General features: G+C 40.6%; 1 protein-coding gene across 1 annotated transcript; it reads right to left on the reverse strand.

Annotated features, from left to right (window-relative positions):
- Positions 1–98: 98 nt before the first annotated feature.
- On the reverse strand, positions 99–15,195 carry FBXL2 (F-box and leucine rich repeat protein 2; the record flags this gene model as incomplete). Its single annotated transcript, XM_082315130.1, has 10 exons — positions 99–206; positions 1,138–1,350; positions 5,299–5,355; positions 5,654–5,698; positions 7,203–7,263; positions 10,877–11,007; positions 14,285–14,359; positions 14,555–14,681; positions 14,989–15,103; positions 15,171–15,195. 10 exons carry the CDS (start codon positions 15,193–15,195, stop codon positions 99–101), a joined length of 957 nt encoding a protein of 318 aa, XP_082171256.1.
- Between the last annotated feature and the right edge of the window lie 2,904 nt (positions 15,196–18,099).

The raw sequence follows: 18,099 nt of genomic DNA on the forward strand, positions 1-18,099 counted from the left end.
AGGACTGTCAGGAAACCGACTCCTTCCACTGACTTGCAGTCCCGGTCTTTTCTTCAACAACAACAACAAGAAGCTTTTCTGTCTGGTTGCACTTACTGTCAAAGAATTATACAGCATCTGCAGAGGCGCTGTCCGCTCCCTCCTACCGACGGAGGGGGAGTTACTGGCGCAAAGTAAGCATGGACTTTCACGTGAGGTAGATGAGCCTGTGGATGAAAAGTCTGCGTTATAACTGGAGAGAAAGAAACACAACCAGGAAAAAAAGCAGCAGTACAGCTCCTTGAGGCTGGTTAGCTAAAAAGAAAGCATCTATACGCTTGGTGTTATCCAAGCTGTCTTCTCCCAACACGTAATCCTTGTGTCCCATCCAGCTAAGGCACGCCAACGCCTGGGCACTCACCTGCTCGGGCTGCCCACCTATTTCCCAAGAAAGCACCCATCAGCCCAGAGCGCCCGCCATCGAGGGAGGCCCCTGTTCTGCTGCAGGGGAGAGATGGACCCCCCAGCTACTGAAGAAAGGCTTGTCTGTGTCTTGTCTCCCACAGTCCCTGCTTCTCTCATCCTAGACAGCAGCGTGGAACAGAAGAGGGCATCTGCCCTCAGCAGTCACTAGCAGGGATGAGCTTTCCAATTGCAAAAGTGCTGGGACACGAAGCTGCAGACGAGTCTAAGAGGAAGGCTAAACGCCGGCCCCCAGGGTAGGCGGCCCCTGACCTCATGGGGGAGGGAGGCGGAGGAGAAGAGTTTGTGGCTGGATTCCAGGGCCTAACGGCCCTACAACTGACATCTCCATGCAGATGTTTTATTTGCATCTGCTCTGTGTATTGACATATATTTTAGGAGAGTCAAAGAATGCCACTACACAATCCTAAAAACATACAAGCCTGTATTTGAAAAAATACAGAAAGCAGGAGATGAGCCCTCGTCATTCCAACAGCAAAAGTGTCACGAGTTATAAACAGAATTAGACAATTATTACTGCTCATGTTTAGTCCCTACAGATGGAGGCCTGACAGAATGACATTCAGATTCTGTTCTTCCATCCTCCCTTGCCTGGGACATCTGCAGGATTCATGCAGTCTCGAGCTGTATCAACGGCTCGGGCATTCCCACTGGCGCAAGCCAGCACATACGTACTCTGATTCGTTTGATTCCAGCTCGCGTGACTTGCTGACAGTCATACAGCTCAATTCTCTCCAAGTTGTGGCAGTTCTCCAGGTGTTCCAGAGTCACGTCAGTGATGAGAAGACAGTTATCAAGCTCCAGTACCTGCAGCCGCTCGTGACCACAGGTACTGTTGCTCAGATGAAGAATCCCGTCATCGGTGATCAATTCACAGTGAGATAAGCTCTGAAACACAGAGGCAACCAGCTAACGACATCACTCAGCCTTAAGTTACGCTCTCCTCTAAACATCAGAAGTCCTCTTCAACCTCCCACATTCTAGTGGTTAAGCAGTTACGAAGAGCATACAGCTGAAATCCAGAAGAGTAACAAAAGAAACAGCTCTGCTTAACAAAAGGGCTGTACTTTCTTTTTAACTTTGCCTCAAAACAAGTAGAGGCCCAAAACAAGCATCGCTGCCAAACTCCTCCGGCCCCTTTGCTCTCTCTGGATGTGGAAATTCTGTTCCGATTGTCACGCACCTCCGTTACCAACACCGGGTGCAAACAACGCGCGTGCCGTGCCCGGAACAGGAGGCAACCTTAAAGGATGATCAAGAACATACACAAAGAGATGAGGATCTACTGACAGGAGTTACTGTTTCACAGCTACCACGTTTTCACGCATACCACCAGGACCAAGCCTGTGCAAGTCTACATAGATAAAGAACAATCAGACCGGACTGATTTGCCAAGTAATGATTTCGGGAAACCTGTGAACACTTAGCACCCCAGGCTGTACATACCAGGAGTAATAAACATCTTGTACAGCTGCAGGAGCAGGTCTTTTCTGCAACAGTCAGCATAATAAACTAAAAAAAATCTGCTCCTCTTCAGCGTATTTTTTTTACTCCCTTGAATTTCAAGAGCATGGAAAAAGTTGCACTGTCTCAGGCAGCAGCACCACATAAAAGCAGTTTCCCGGCTCCTTTAGGGAATTCATAACTTTTGGAGAAGCAATGATGATGACAACAACAGGAAACAGACTTTCCTCAGAGGAGGCTTAAAACCCACTCTGCCACCAGTGAAATGAATGCTCTCAAGTCAAGTCTTGGGCACCAGAAATGTGCAGGATCTATGAACTCTCCTGCTCTCGCCCCGGGCTCTGAGCTAGCACCTTGCTTTCTGCTCAGCCCCGTGTCTTGCCCACACTTGTATCTAAGTCTAATGATGACTGGTTCTGAAGTAGCATTTCCTTGCCACAAGTATTTTTCAGACAGCAACTGATGAAGAAACACTTGCAGCAATCCAAAAGCCCTTTTTAACTCGGCACAAGCTAACAGCAGTGCTCAAAATTACCTCCTGCCACTCATCTGAATCAAACATGTAATCCCTCCCTTCTCTTGGTACAACACATTTATCTTCTTTTATTTCAGCCTGTCAAGGAAGCCTGAGGACTACCAACCGTGGCTTACCCTTATTTTACCTCGGCTAGAGTCATGAGCACTTCTTTCCTGCTACCAGACATGCAGGGTCTATCCTGCCCTTTAGAACAACTTGCCCCTCAACTTTTTTTCCTTCTTTGCTGAACAGGATGAACAAGTAACCAGAGAAGAGGCTGGGAGACAGGTCTGCAACTCCCCTCCAGTCCGACCCTGGCAGCTTCCCTTCAGCTCCAGCTCGCCCAGTTTTACTCACTCACCGAGCGTCAGCAGCTGGCAGTGACTCCAAGCAACACCGCAACTCGTGCGCTGTCTCCAAAAGGCAGCAGAAATGAAGCGCTTGCTTGCCCCTAGCAACAGTGTTTTATCTTATGACATGTTACATTCTGCAAGCCTCTCAACTCTTTAAATACTCAAGTCCTCTCCTATACCTACTTTCTTTATGTATGTCTTCTGCACATTTGATTTGGCTCACAGCCTGGAAACAATCAGCAGGTGCAGGGTTAAAGAACATTTATAATAGACCTGCTGTTTCAAGGAAGGACAGGAGGTTATGCGAAGCCGTGGGCTACGGCAGCGGTCTGCTGGCTAATTAAGAGTTTTCCGTCCCGGGAAGTAAGCAGCTTATAAAACCGGCTTTCCTGAGACACTGTATTTGGTACCGAAAGGACAATACAGGATGTACAGCTGAGTTCGTAGAACTTTGTAGAACAAATATGCCAAATGATACATACTTCGTATTAAACCACATGATCTTTCTGACTTCATAAGCCTGTTAGAAAGTGTTAATAATGGGACCTTTTACAAAGACAATTGCTTGAAATCTTTAGAACAAAGAGATACGGTCAAATTCTTTTTTTTGTTAATGCACACTAAATGCTGTGTATAAATCAAATATGGCATGATATACTGTGACAGTAAGAAATGGTATAATCAACTTAACTGAAGAATTCAATTATCATCTCATCTCCAGGAATATCATGAGTATTTCACAGTTTCTCTAATAATTTGAACGTAAAATTATTGAATGCTGTCACCAGAAATTACTTCTTAAGTCCAGTAAGTAATAAAGCATTTGAGTACTCTGGTACTGCTGGAGATGTAACAGTTGGTTATAACTGGTCTAACGGTGCTTTTGCTTATTTCCACTGTCTACTGAGTCTCCAAACACCAAGAAACAAATTCAAAGTTCATTTCTGCAACTCCAAAATATTTGTTTAAATGCAAATATACCTAAACATATGCTAAAGCACAGCTATGCAACAGTTTACGGAACCATCAACAGTACGTGATTTCACATTTGAAGTATGGAGATTAGTTCACATAGGGTATTTGGCACCTGCCAGTCTGTTTTTTCTTTCCCTTGAATTCTCAGCCATCACTGTTCACTCGCAATCTTTGAGTGTGTATCCTTCCTACACGTAGGATATACACATCAAGAAAACAAATCCATTTTTCTGGTTCCCTCAGAAAAGGTGTGTTATTTTACCAATGCCACACTTCCCCGTCTGTGGGCTAACAAACAGAGGCCAGCAAACAGGAGCAGGTTGAGAAAAATACTTGAAAGTTATGAGGTTTTACGATCTCTCTGGTGAAACACTGGCAGAACTGGTACAAAAGATCTCTTGCAAGTACTGGTTACGGTTGGGATTGCAATACAAAACCACATCTGTCGTAGAAGAACAGAAAGTGTCCCATATAAACGGCTCCGTATCTCCTGACAACTCTTGTTTGGCTTAACATTAAGAATTACGGTACAGAAATGAGGTCGGTCAATTAATGAGTGCAAAAACAAAAAAAACCAAACAACAACAATAAAAAATAGTGAACAAGCTCCTTTTTAAGAGTCATCTCTCCTCATGTTGCTACCTTAGTAACACTGAGTAACACTAACCAATCATAAGACAATTTAATTAAGGAAGCAGCAAACCTTTAATCCCATCTAAGAACGAATTATAAAGATACTTGTTCCCTCAGCTACATCCGAAATAGTATATAACAAATCTACACTTATGGGACAATTGGCTCAAAATACAGGAGCCTCTATTGTAAGGACGGTCTAGTAATTTTGGAGTACCTTGACTGAAGAACAGCCAAATTTATGCCATCTGCATTTTTTTTTTTTTATGTTCTGAAAGATCTAAGCAACCGTTCCCCAAAAACCAGTTCTTTGAAATACAGTAAGCAGGGTACCCCACTGAAGGCATCTCAATCCTCTCCAGTTACGTTCACAAGTCTAGGTCAAAAAACCTTCCATAATTAGTACTATGTAAATGTAGTCCCTGGCAAGAACTGCTTGCATGCAAAACTGATTAGAGAGTGATTACATTGATCTTCACTGGGTGGTTTTGTTTATTCAATATTTGACTTAAAATGTCATACTCCCTAAGAAAACCATTAGTGAACACTTAAGAGTATCTATAAAGGTCTGAGTACTGCAAGTTGCCTATGAAAAGTTTTATTTTAACTAAGGAAGCAAATATGAAGGATGTTAACCATACAATATAAGCTTTCTGGTTATTAGTCACCGATTTGGTAATATTTTTAATCACACAATGCATGTAAATGTTTTAGGAGTAACCTGCTTCTCTTAGAATACTTAGGAAACTCGCATATATTTTGCACAATATCATACTACATCAGGTACTTTTTCTAGGTCCAGAGTAAACAGCCTGGTTTTATATTGAAGGAGTTGTGTATGTGTGTGGTTTTCAAGGTATGTATTAAATTTCACAAACAAAGGGTTAAACTTACCAATGCTTGTAGCTTAGGACAGTGTATAGAAAGTTGTATCAGTGTGCAGTCAGTTATCTAGAAACAAAAGAAACCAACCAACCATAAGCAACAGCCAGTAGGAGGGCCAACCCTCAAACAGGATCTCTCTTTTCTACCAGATGAAGGCTCTGTTATTTCTGGAAAACACCCAATCACCTGTTACTCTTCAAACATTTCCCCGCATAGAATTTCCCAATAATTACTTTTATTTACTATCATAAACACAGCACTATTCATAAAAAACAAAGCGCATTTAACTGAAAGTGCTAATGTTCTTATTGGCACTGCATTCTTACACTGGACGTTCAATATTCCTTTTCATATTAAATCTCACCAAAACGCATTCTTCCAAGTCCATCTTCTCCAGCTCGTGGCAATTCTAAAACAAACAAAAACCAAACAGATAAACAAAAGACAAAATTAAACAACATATAGGCATGAAATCATGCACAGGGCTAGTAATATGGGAAAGCACAGCCTCCAAGAGGAAATTGTGAGCTAAATCCCTTCAAGTATTTGATCACTATCAAAGGACAAAAAAGGGTAAAAAAAAAAAAAAAAAAAAAAAAAAAAATCCACAAGCAACCCAACACCTCCTCCCCAAACCTCTACATTTTCAGCCTTTCTCTTACGAAGTGAGGTTTCTCCTCCTTGCCCCGTAAGGTTTGGAGCAGTATGTATGTGATCAGTACTCACTCACCCCTGCTTCCCTTCCCGCTCTTGGGGTCAGTTTCAGTTCAAACCTAGGGGATTTCCAGCCCGCGCACCAAAGCTAACTAATCCGCGTACGGATGGATCCAACTTCTGCGGACATCAACCCGCACCAAACTAGTCTGAAACACACCTAAGCTTGTGAAACATCTCTCTTCATCATCGTACTGCAGAAAGAATTGAATTAAATTAAATTAAAAAACAATTCGCTTTGCTAATGAACGCTGAAAATATTAAAATAGGGTCCACTTTAAGGCTGGGAGAAAGCTGCACTTCACATTTATACACACCATTTTCCCAGTATTCTGAGAGATCCCTAGAAGTGCTTTCAACGACTGAGCATGACTAATTTTAAGAAAATGATGTCACCTTGTGACTTCGCAGCAGACCGCATGGTGCCACGGCTCAGCCCAAACCCCAAACCCTCTTATTTACAGGCATACGAAAAAATGGTTTAACTTGCAGCTCCCAGAAGTAGGCTTGAGGTGACTACCGAAAGCCCAAGGCTGCAGGGCTCAGTGGTTAGAAAACCACTCTGTTTAACCACTGTGGCTAGAAAAATATCAGTAATGTAAATGAATATCAGTAATACTAAATATCAGCAGTGTAAGCGAATCCTGTTTAGAGAGTAGTATTTGTGTGTTCAGATTTCCTAAACCAGCAAGCATTAAAGTGTAACTTGGAACATTTTATACAATCTATATGCTTACTTTACATACTTACAGCGTGAATCAAGGCACAAGTGCTTATAGTTTATAATGTATAATGTCGGCATTTTTGTAACTTAAAGGTATGCTCAGAATCATCTATTATGTGGTGATTTCTGGGGTGTAAATATCACAAGGGTATGTGTCATCTTTATAGGGGATTTTTGGCTAGAATACATAACACAAGTTTAGAATCACGTTAAGCATAATAAATCCAATTAAAACATACTAACAAAAGAGGGGGGGGGGAAGTGAAAAATGTAATACTAGATGGCAAAATTGATCAAATTGCAGCTCTAAGTATAATCCAGAAAGAAAATCACTTTTTAGTCCCCTCCTCCACTGGGTTCTTCCTACTTTATTTTTCTTCTTCTCGTATTCCTTCCCAGCAGGACTACATCAATTCACAGCTGCTCCGCAGCAATGAAAACAAGGCGAGCTCTAATCTTCTGAAATGACCCTTACCCGTGCTAAAAGGGTAAACCCAGCATCCGTAAGATGTGAACATCTTGCAGCTTCCAAAATCCTGGAAAAGTTTTAAATGTTAAAGAAAACATTAACGTAAAGAAAAGCAAATGCATTTGAGACATAAATTCATCTTCTGCAACTTAAAGCTCTCAATAGGAAATATATGCCTATTTTTCACAGTAATTTGCAATTAAAAAGCACTAGGCAGACGTTTGATCCAGCTTATCAGAAGATTCTAATAGTCCCAGAACACATTAAGTTCAATCCTCAAATCTTCTCAACATTTAGTGGAAAAAAATTATACATAATTATAGGCATTTTGACCTCTTGTTTCACTATGACAGCATAATGCTCAAGTTTTCTCATGTGTTATCTGAGGAAAGACAGGGGAGAATAAACCCAAAGTTAAGGAAAATGCAGATGCAGCCTGCATCTAAAACCTGTTATCTAAACACAGGATGTTGGGAAGCCACAAAACTGAGAAACTGCTTCCTAGAAATTCACTCAGAGCCTCTGCATGAAGCGCAGTGAAGCAAATTACCAGAAAGCAAGGAGCTTAAATTCTCCAAGCCTGCAGTAAAAACAATAAACTACACCAAGGCAACCTCAAAGAAAATAACACAGTGTTTTGGAAAGATAAACCTAGCACTCTTTTAAGAGGTACTGGGAAGCAGTACCAACAAAAAAAGGTCAACTGCCCCAAACAGCACCACTAGTACACAGAACGGGCCTCCATCCCGTAACTGGGGTTTTTTGTTGTCGTTTTCTTTTCCTTTTTTTTCAATGAACATGTTTTACTCTGCAGGTGGAGTAAGTATCAAAATGAATAAGTGGAAACCACAGCACTGTGCAACCACAGCAAACACTACTTCTGTACTGGGGTCGGTGGGGGAGGAGGCAGGGCAAGATGGACAAAAGAACTTCTTGCTGTGGTAACGCTTAGAGGCATCTAGACCCTTCCACTGGTTTAGCAGGTCACGAGAAAGCACTCTCTCTATGGGTAGAGTGCAAAGGGAAAAGCCTTGCTGTGTGCACGAGAAACATCCAACCCCACCAGAGAACAAGATGTGGGGCTCCGAATATGGCTTTGCTGGATCAATCTCTTCCAAGCCAAAAGCAAGAGTGCAGTTGAGTTGAGAGGTAAGCAGCCCCACAGGCTACACCCTTGATAACCGCTTCCAAGCGCTAGCCTTCAACGAGATTCACAAGTACGATGGAAAGTCAGAAAACCAGAAGACTAACAGCTCTAGCTTTCCTGAAACAGGGTGTGCAGGCAGTCAGAAAAGTAGAATAGGAAGGATGAGCTATATATACACACACTGCATCAATCAGGTCCCAGTACGAAAGACAGGTTGGAAGGCACTGGTCAGCATGAACATGAGCAAAGTTCTAATTTTTGTTCTGTTTTAGTGATTGTACTTAATTACAGAGGGCTCTTCTTTTTTCCAGATACAGCTGACGTTTACTTCCCACCCAGTGATCTGTGACAAAGTACCAAGCATAGGAGCTGATGAGGCAAAATGACATCCCAGAGCAGATTCCCCACTCATATAAAGCAATGTTCTCTGAGACAGACCTCACAGTTGCATTCACTGTCTACAGATGACTTTTGGGCACACCTGGAGTGTCTCTGCACACAGCACCTCCCTACTCCTGTTGAACTAGCTGCAGGCGGGAGAGAACGTTGGTAGGGTTAAAGGCAACATGATCCTAATTTTCACAGCCCCACCTAGACAAAGACATTCATGGTTCATGGATGCTTTTCTCAATAAGCCTCACCAAAACACCTACTAGTATTTTAACACTAAAAAGTGCTAAAAAAGAAAAACAGAGAAGGTATCGAGCACTTAAACGAGCAGATATAAAAAGGGATGAGGAGACAGCTATATGTTGATGTACAGCGAAAAAACAGCTGAAGGGAGTTAGTCATCTCAGGATTTTTTTTTTCCAAGGAGATGTAATTTGTGAGTGGTAACAGCTGCAGAACACAGCAATAGCATAGAAAGCAGCATAGCAGGACATCCGAGACCCTGAAGTGAAGTGAGAGTAGCACAGCACAGAAAATACTCAAAAGCCTCCTAAGAGGGCCAGCACATCCAACAGCAGCAGCAGAGTTTTCTTTCATACCCAACACCGAAATATTCAGAAGGTATGAACAAGTGTGGAATTACATTTTCCTTTAATTTCCAACATAATTTTTATCAAGTACTTTCCATACATGATCCCAAAAGTCTCGATGTAACCAGCTGTATCATCTGTCTTTCCATCATGCGCTCCTCTGCAGTAATCTCTGCAAAGGGTCGGTTTTTTTCTTTATATTGCTCCTCATTAAAGGAGAAGAACGGCAGACGCCTTCCCCCTCGTGGCACAGACAGGGGCTAACAGTTTACCTACCAAAGTCGAAACAATTCCTGCTACAGTTGTACTGCCCTTGGAAAGAACTGCACAACTAAGAGCACTTTAGACCTCCTTTTCTTTCCAATCGGAACTGTGAATTGAGAGAATGAGAGAAATCGTGGAAAAAGACCAGTAATACCAGCACAGCTTTCTAAGGAACACAATTACGTGTGTCAGAAGACTCCTCAGCCCCAAACACGGGCACACGTAAGCTCGTGTAAGTATGAACCGTTACATGATGGGGACCGTCACTCCAGAATTGTCTTAAGGACAGGTTTTCTACAGTAACAAAAGCTCTTTTTCACTCAGTCAGCTAAAGGAACACTGTGTGTCAGCATATTGCACGCTGGCATTTAAATGTAGCTTCCTCAAATTTTTACAATCTATGTTCCTCCATTTATCTGTGATTGAAGTATAACAAGTTGCGACTCCTGCACATTCCTGTCATAAATGGCAATTTAGTGTCATCCAAAAATCTTCTGTTTTGATTTAATTTACATTAAAATTAGACCTTACAAGAAGTATTATACGTCCCTACAATCAGAGAGCTGCTGCATGACTGAGCTTCATTATTAAAGCTGAAGCTGTCCCCCCTTCTGAGAATACCACCATAACATATGTTAGCGCAAATTACATCCATGTAGAAGTTTATATTATTTTTACCTGATGAGCCCCTATTACTTAAAACATATCTCATAAACATCAGTCCTCAGTGCTTGCAGAGACATTAGCACACTCCATATCAGAGTTTAAGAATGCCAGGATGTACTGCAGACCATATTAAAAACACATTTATAATAGAATCTGTAAATATAATACTCATATGATTTGGCTAGTTTTTTGCGAGACAAATGACTGCACAAAACCACATCAGAGTACGAACATCACAAGACACAACACAACTACAGATATTTTTACCTTTTATAAAAATAATGGGCTTTATATCTTCTTTTCTTCTGGCTTGTAATTAGTACCTAAAATATTTAGCTAGAAGCACAGAATTGAACTGCTAGGTTCAACATGTTTTATTTGTCATATATTAATTCTTGTTTTTCCAATATACAGTTGTCTACATTCATATGCTAGCTACAGAGGACCAGCTCTCAAGTTTACATTCAGCTGGTACTTCTAACTTAATGTTTTGATTGCAAAGGTAACACAACACAAAGCTAAATCAAGCCTGTGGATATCAGCTGATTATCTTGAGAAGTGAATTTATTAGATCAGGCCAGTAACAACATGACATACTCGCGACACGCTCGTGACATACTCACTTCAGCCTTGGACAGTTTAGACCAAGTGCTGTGAGAGAAGCATCTGTAAGGTTGCTACAGCCTGAAACACAGAGCGACTGAAGTCTATGACATCCTCTACAGATTTCTACAATGCCTTCATCTGAAATTTGCTGCAACACAGAAGAAGGTTGAAGTTACTTTGTTATCAAGTAAGCAGCTAAGAACAAAAATCAAGTCTTATTACTGAACTGTTAGTGTCACATTATATAGAACCATGGCAACCTGTGGATTTGCAACCAAAAAATACCCTCATGTTCACTGATAACACTCAAGATAATCAACACACACAATTCCAACTTATCTATGTATTTTTCCACAGATCTTGAGGACTGCTCAAAGGCAGTCTGAAGCACAGAGGGAGACTTGTTTGTTGTTGTCTTCCTCTTTCACTTTGCTTTTACTTTATAATTTTCACATAGTTCTTTTTAATTGCAGTTGTCGCCGTGTGCAATAGCTTGCTTCTTATATGTTTGTGGAGTTCAGGTCTTTCGTTCCAGTGACTGTGTAAGTTCAGGAACAGTGCAAAAGAGAGCTTAAAGCTCAACAGCAGGAGAGCTCACTACCTATTTTGCACTGGAGCAGTAGAACCGAAGGGTAAAAATCCTTCACCTCCAGGTAATTTTCAAAGCCAGAGTTACAGGTAAACAATTATATATAATCCATTTTTTTCAGAAGACAAATGTAAAAGCCAGGTTTGCCCTACCCTATACAGCTGTCTTTAGCTGAAAGATTTAAATCAAAAGAGGGTTTTTCAGTTCTCAAAAGTGTTTTGTACTAAATATTCTAAAAAAAGTAACTCTAAATTTGGAATATGAATCAAAAAGTTCTCTCTGAAACAGGAACTATAAGAAATATCCCCAATGCAGCTGCACACAGAATAGCAACAGGAACTAGGTTATTGGGTGTGTGTGCAAATATTATTTTGTTTACAGGTCTTCTATTCTGGAAAAAGTATTCTCTCCTCCTCCCACCCCTAACTCCAAGAATTTAGTTTTTCTGCCGAATGACTAATCCTTCATGGTGAAACAGGTTATTTTATTTCCTGGCCTAACATTATTCTTCCAATGATAACAAAGACCTCTCCTGTACTTTGAGTTGAAAATACACATTCCTTTTATAAGCCGATCATCTAGGTACACTAATACTACTATAGCATATTTCTGAGGCTATTACCACAAACATTACCTTTCATAGATGAAAACAGGACAAGAAATAGCAGTAGCTCAGCACAAAGGGAGATCACCTTATGCCCCCTCCACCAACCCAGCACTTTTTAATACCAGTAGTTCAAATTTGCAAATCGTTCTGTGAAATAAAAATTATTCCAGACAGAAAACTAGAAGTCTTGTCTTCTTTTTGTGGATCCAGATGGATCTGCATCATCTGCAGATAAGAAGATATTTTCTGGAACTCTCTTGTTCCCTTTGAGAGGTACTCATGACACTATTATTGGGAAAAGGAACTCTTTTGGAGGTAAGGACTATGTAAATTTTATGCTGCTGCTGGAGATGGATAAAACCCTCAAGTTATATATGAAAATCTTCCATTCTGAAATTGCTTGTGATTTCAATGCCTACATCCCTCTCAGGAAAGAAAAGTGCTCAAAAAATGCCTGCAAGTCCCCAGTTTCTACACTCTAAAGGTGGCACCTTTCAGATGTGCAGTTTCCAGAGTTAATATCAGCTCATTCCATAGCTGCTGGAGCTCGCCTGGTACTTTACAAGGTCCATAAAACAGAGCCACTAGAATTAAAGTGTGGATCATATAAAGCACAAAGAGACCAGCTGTGTAAAAATCAGTGCTAGCCCTTTGATCGTAAAGAGCCTGGCTGCTTCTGGAAGCACACTTCTAAGCCGTAGCAAGCAGGACATATCCAGTGAAATAAAGCTTTCAAGCACACGTAACTAGGTAGGACACTCAAAAAATTCAAAGGGAAAAATACTTTCACTCCTGAGAGTTTTTTTGTTGGCACTGAATATCTACGTGACAACAAACATACTGGCCAAGGGAAAACTCTAGTACACTTCCATGCCAATGCCCGTTTTAAGCAGGAAAGATCATAACTGATTATGATCCGACCTCTTGAGAGCCTCCCACAAAAATAATGCAAAAAGGCTGGCCTTGATATATCTCATTAGTCTCAGGTAAAACACAACAGAAAAAGAACTTTGGAGGAGGAGGACAGCAAAAGGAAGAGTGAAAGGGGAGGAAATTACGGACTGACTTTATTTATTTAAGTGAGGTTCTGACCAAAAGAAGGAACTTCCTTTCATTTCCATTATCTTTAGGCGCCCGCTTCAGTGGGCACCTAAATTCAGATTGAAAAATCTGAAAAGTCTCTTTCACTAAACACCTGGCTCATGGAAGCTCAAGCTTTGTATTCGTATTGTTCTTAAATTCTGCAATTTTTTAATGTAACTTTTAATAATCCCTACACTCCAAAATGTTCAACAATTTAAAGAAACCTATTAGGTCCAAAAATTCTCATCCAATCTTAATAAAAAATGGTCCCTTGCCACATTCATTCGGGAATAATGTGTAAAACAGATTTTAAAATTTTAGCCCAAGCAGATTTTATGATACCTTCTAGCAATAAAACTGTATAAAACTTTCAAAAGAAAAAAATAATCTAACTTCATTATTCAAATTTGCATGACTGAAACACTGACATTCTAATTTATTTCAATATTTTCTAAGGCTTATTTACAGACAAAGAATGACTTAAATACATTTAAAATCTAAAAGGAGATCTTTCCCATTCCTAAAAAGTCACATCAGAAACAACAAAAAAGCAAATATAAAATAAAGAAAATCTAATTCTTGTGTACTAAGTAGAATCAAAAATACATGAATCATTCCCAGTCATTTCATTACAAATGAATGCGTTCTTCCATTACTATTGAAAAAGCATGCCCTTCTCCTGTTACCTAGATGGTTCTGAACCATCTTCAGTTATGATGTCACTACATTTTACTCTCAATTATGTAGCCCAGAATATGGCTTCTGCTCAATTAGAAACCTTAAAATTATGAATAGACCAAAATGTTTGACCTTAACGGATGGGAGAACAAGAACGACATCTGTAAAACTGCATAGTTTAGTGCATACGCAGTTCATGAGATCTGAATGAATGCACTTAATTCTTACTCTAGAGCTTGCTACAGTTAAAAGATGTAACGAGGGGAAAAAAAATAACCTAACACTCCAAATCCACACTCAGCTGTAGAGACAACCAGCTCATTTAAGACCTCTGTTCCACACAAAATTCTGTGAACTGCAGAGATGTACTAATTGAATCACTTAAGTGTGTAGCAGGTCAATTAATTAGCATTCAAAAATGGTTTACGATTCTTAGAGAATGTATCTTTTGAAGCTTCAAATACTTACTGTACAGGATTGCAAATTCAGGATTACAAGTTCATGACAGTGATTTTGAATGTGTTTCAATGCTTCATCTTCTAACTGTATTTAGCAATTAAATCGGACATAGGAAAAGAAACAAGAAATTAGAAGCAAAGCAAAGCAGCCCAAAGAACGTACACATCTTGTAATATTGAACAAAAGACTATAACAAAAATGGTATTTTTTAATTCATGGAGATTTCAAAAACCCAAAATAAAATTTTATTCCTAAAGGATCACCCCAGCAGTTATGTACCTGTGTGCAACCTCTAAGAAATAGAGCTTTTAGTCCACTACACCCTTTCACCAGTGCTTCAATACCATCCTTCGTAATCTGATCACACCAGGAAAGATTCAAATGTTCCAGATTTCTGCAACCCTCACTGGGAGAATTAAAAAAATACATAAAGTTAAATCCAGCCTTCAAATAGTCATAACAGTGGGAAACCCAAATTAAACACACTGTTAGAAATTAATGATAGCCAGTGGACTGTGCCAGGCCTCCACAGAAAAGTCATGAGAAAAGACCACACACAAACATCATAGCCTACACCCAAGAAGTGCTAGATATAGGATATAGTCAGTGCTGATACACAGTATTAAGGTTAAGCACTGATCTTTTTAACTTTATTAAATGCTGAACAGCTCTTTAAATGCTTTTCTTTAACACAAACCACTAAGTCTTCTTACCTTAAGCCTTTCAAAGAGCTGTTTGTGATGGCTACGCAAGATGTCAGATCCAGATGTTTCAGCTTGGAACAGAATCTGCTAAGACTGTAACACGTGCTGCAAAACAGCAGACACACTAAAAATACCTTCAGCTACTTCTTTTTCCAAATTTTCCCATCAAACAAAAAACCCCTTTGACTTACCTGTCAGTGATTTTTGTGCACCCATTTAGATTTAAGTGTTCGATGTTTCTACAGTTCTGCGCAAAGGTCCTAAAACAGCAACAAAAAGCTGGAGAATTAATATAATGTCACAAGTTGTAATACAGTCACTAGAGTGCGCTCTGTCCCCTATCTCCTTCCACCTCAGTCAAAAAGCTTAATCTTCACGCCACAAGAGTAATTACAAAGTACATCTCAACTACATCTGTCGCAGTGGTTGCTTTTTCCTTTTGCTATTGCAAGTTTATGTCTTAGGCAACTCCTGAAACCAAGTGTTGTTCCTCTCTCAAATACCACTTGAGCAAGGTGTTTATTTCTGTCATATATAAGCCAGAACTGACTTGCTTCAAATGCCTTAACTAAAAACATTAAGGGCATAAATGGGAAGGTTTAACTATCACATCAGTTGAATATTAAATTGCTGGGGAGAGTTTTTGCACATCTCAATACTGAAGCCTTTGTAGGTCTTGTTAAGGAGCTTGCTCCCACATCAAGTGATAAGGAACGTACCTTGTGCAATACCGAAGTGGGACCTAAGCCTATCGGACTACTAATGGAAAGCCCTCTTGGTTGCAACCTAGTTATTTATGATTTTGCAAATTAAAATACATCTGTGTGCACTACTGGGTATGAACTCTAAGGATGACTGGAGCTATTATACTGCTAAAAGCCTGTACGTATCATTATACTAATTACCCAGAAGAAATACATAAACTTTCTTTTCATCTCTGCAGAGTAATATTTACAGCTGCGTTGCATTTCAGAACACTGTTTTTATGCCCATGTTTCCTCCAACTGCATGGATTTTATTGGCAGGGGTGGAGGAAACACACAAAAACAGTTTTGTCTGGAGGCTTGCCGTGGTTAAGGGATCCGACTACACACTCAGCTGGTAACAACCTCCTGGCTCTCCAGCGTGGATTGAAAACAATGGAAAAAAACCCAGCAAGCAGTTATACTGGTGAGAGTTTCCACTTCAATTCTCAAAACAGCTAGTCCAAAATTCATGTACTGGAGGGAGATTTACAATCGAGACACTCTTCAAATCACTTGGAAAGACGCTACGCTCTGTAATAACTTGCAGAACAGCAAACTTTGCCTCTGAGAGTCAAGCAGGGGGCATGTCCTGACAGAGCTGCCACAAACATCCAGTACTTACATAGTCAATACCTACTTCAGTAATTGGCTATTTTTAAACAAAAGTTGATGGAGAAGAAGGATAAATAGAGAAATCAGTATCACCCACAAAACTAATGGATCTGGAAACAACTCAACACAAAAAACCTGATACGAAAAGTCGCTTGAAGGACAAGCATCTGAAAATTAATGCCACCTTTCTCATGCTAATGTTTTGAAAGTCTTAAAGCTCATGCATTTATCATTCATTTGGTAATTTCAATATAGCCTGCTTATATTTCAGAGGTAAACCATCTTCTTTCCTGACATGTCTTAGACATCACCATCTGCACCAGTTAGTTGTTATGGATGCACGTGTGAATACCGGTAACACGCCGGTAGCTGGTCTCAGCTAAGCCTGCCCTATTACCTGCTAGCATGACTAGCTGTATCACCCTTACAACGTGCACATGATACACACTGAACTGCTGTATACTTAGAATAAGTATCTGTTTACTAAATATGTCATTATTTAAAAATATCCCATCCCCAGCCCTCCCCCTCTCCTCACATGCCACTAATACCTGAACCCACTCACTATTTTTGGTCCTATTCACAGCCCTCGCTGCAGTCCCCTAGCCTTAGCGTTCTGAAAAGCAGGGCTGAGACCCTAAACCAAATGTGAAAACGGAGTTACTAGGGGAAAAACTGCTACCTACTGTCCTGACTCTTTCTTCCTACACCCTTCTCATCACCTTCCCCGCTACCTCCTTCCCCTGGTAGTTGCTACCTCTCTCTGAGCCTGCCTTCCCCCTCTCCCCCACTTCTGCTATTGCCCTCTCTACTGAGGACACGGGGACTGTCGGCATGAATGCTCTGGCAACTGGGAGGAGCACTGCAGAAAGTTAACTCTGGTTGGGGCTACCTCTTTTTTGACAGCAGTTGCCAGTAAACTGAGAGATGGTAATAATACGCGCTTTCCCCTGAGGAGGCAAGACTGTCTGAAGGTAGCGACACACCAGGGAGCAGTTAGGGAGATGTCCTAGAGGCAAGGACAGCTCTGGGGAAATCTTCGGGTCTGAAGCTAGGATGCCCATCTGGGTTACTAAAGCAATCTACTGCTTAACTAGTTGCTGGATGAGTTTACTCTAGAGATAAAAATCAGTGGATTAGACTTACCTACAAATTTTAGAAAGAGCTAAAGGTCGTGAGACACTAACTTAATGCCTACTGCTTAACAAAAATCTTTGTGCTTGTATTTTCCACCTAAGAATGGCCACACTATGTCAGACTGAATGCCATCCAGCCCAGTCCCCTGTGACAGCGGAGGAAAGCGTAACTGCAAAAAGCCATACCCCGAGGCTTCCTCCAAATATTCCTTGAGCCCTGAACTACTTGTGGTTTAGGGACCCTTCATCCTGGAGGTAGGATCTTTGGGTTTAACTACTCAGAGAAATATCCACAGAGGAATCTGGCTAAACAGTTTGCATATAGAAAAAGCTTATATGGATTCAAACTATCTTCTGGGAACAAATGCACAATTCAATTTATATACTGTGTAAAGAAGGGCCACTGTCTCTATTGAGAGACTCACGAGATGCTCCTGTTGCCTGCCTGTTCTTATACTAGAGCAAGAAGAGAACCCCAGGCCTTTCCCGATTTTGTAAGCACTCAATCATATCCATCTCTATTCTTCCTTCCATTGCTAGGGTCACCTCTTGTCCAGACTAGAAGATAAACTATAAACTGACTGACTACTAATTTTGATGAAATTAATATTGTAAGACGCCAGAGC

Source organism: Platalea leucorodia, assembly GCF_965183815.1.
Source record: "Platalea leucorodia genome assembly, chromosome: 1".
Taxonomy (NCBI): Eukaryota; Metazoa; Chordata; class Aves; order Pelecaniformes; family Threskiornithidae; genus Platalea; species Platalea leucorodia.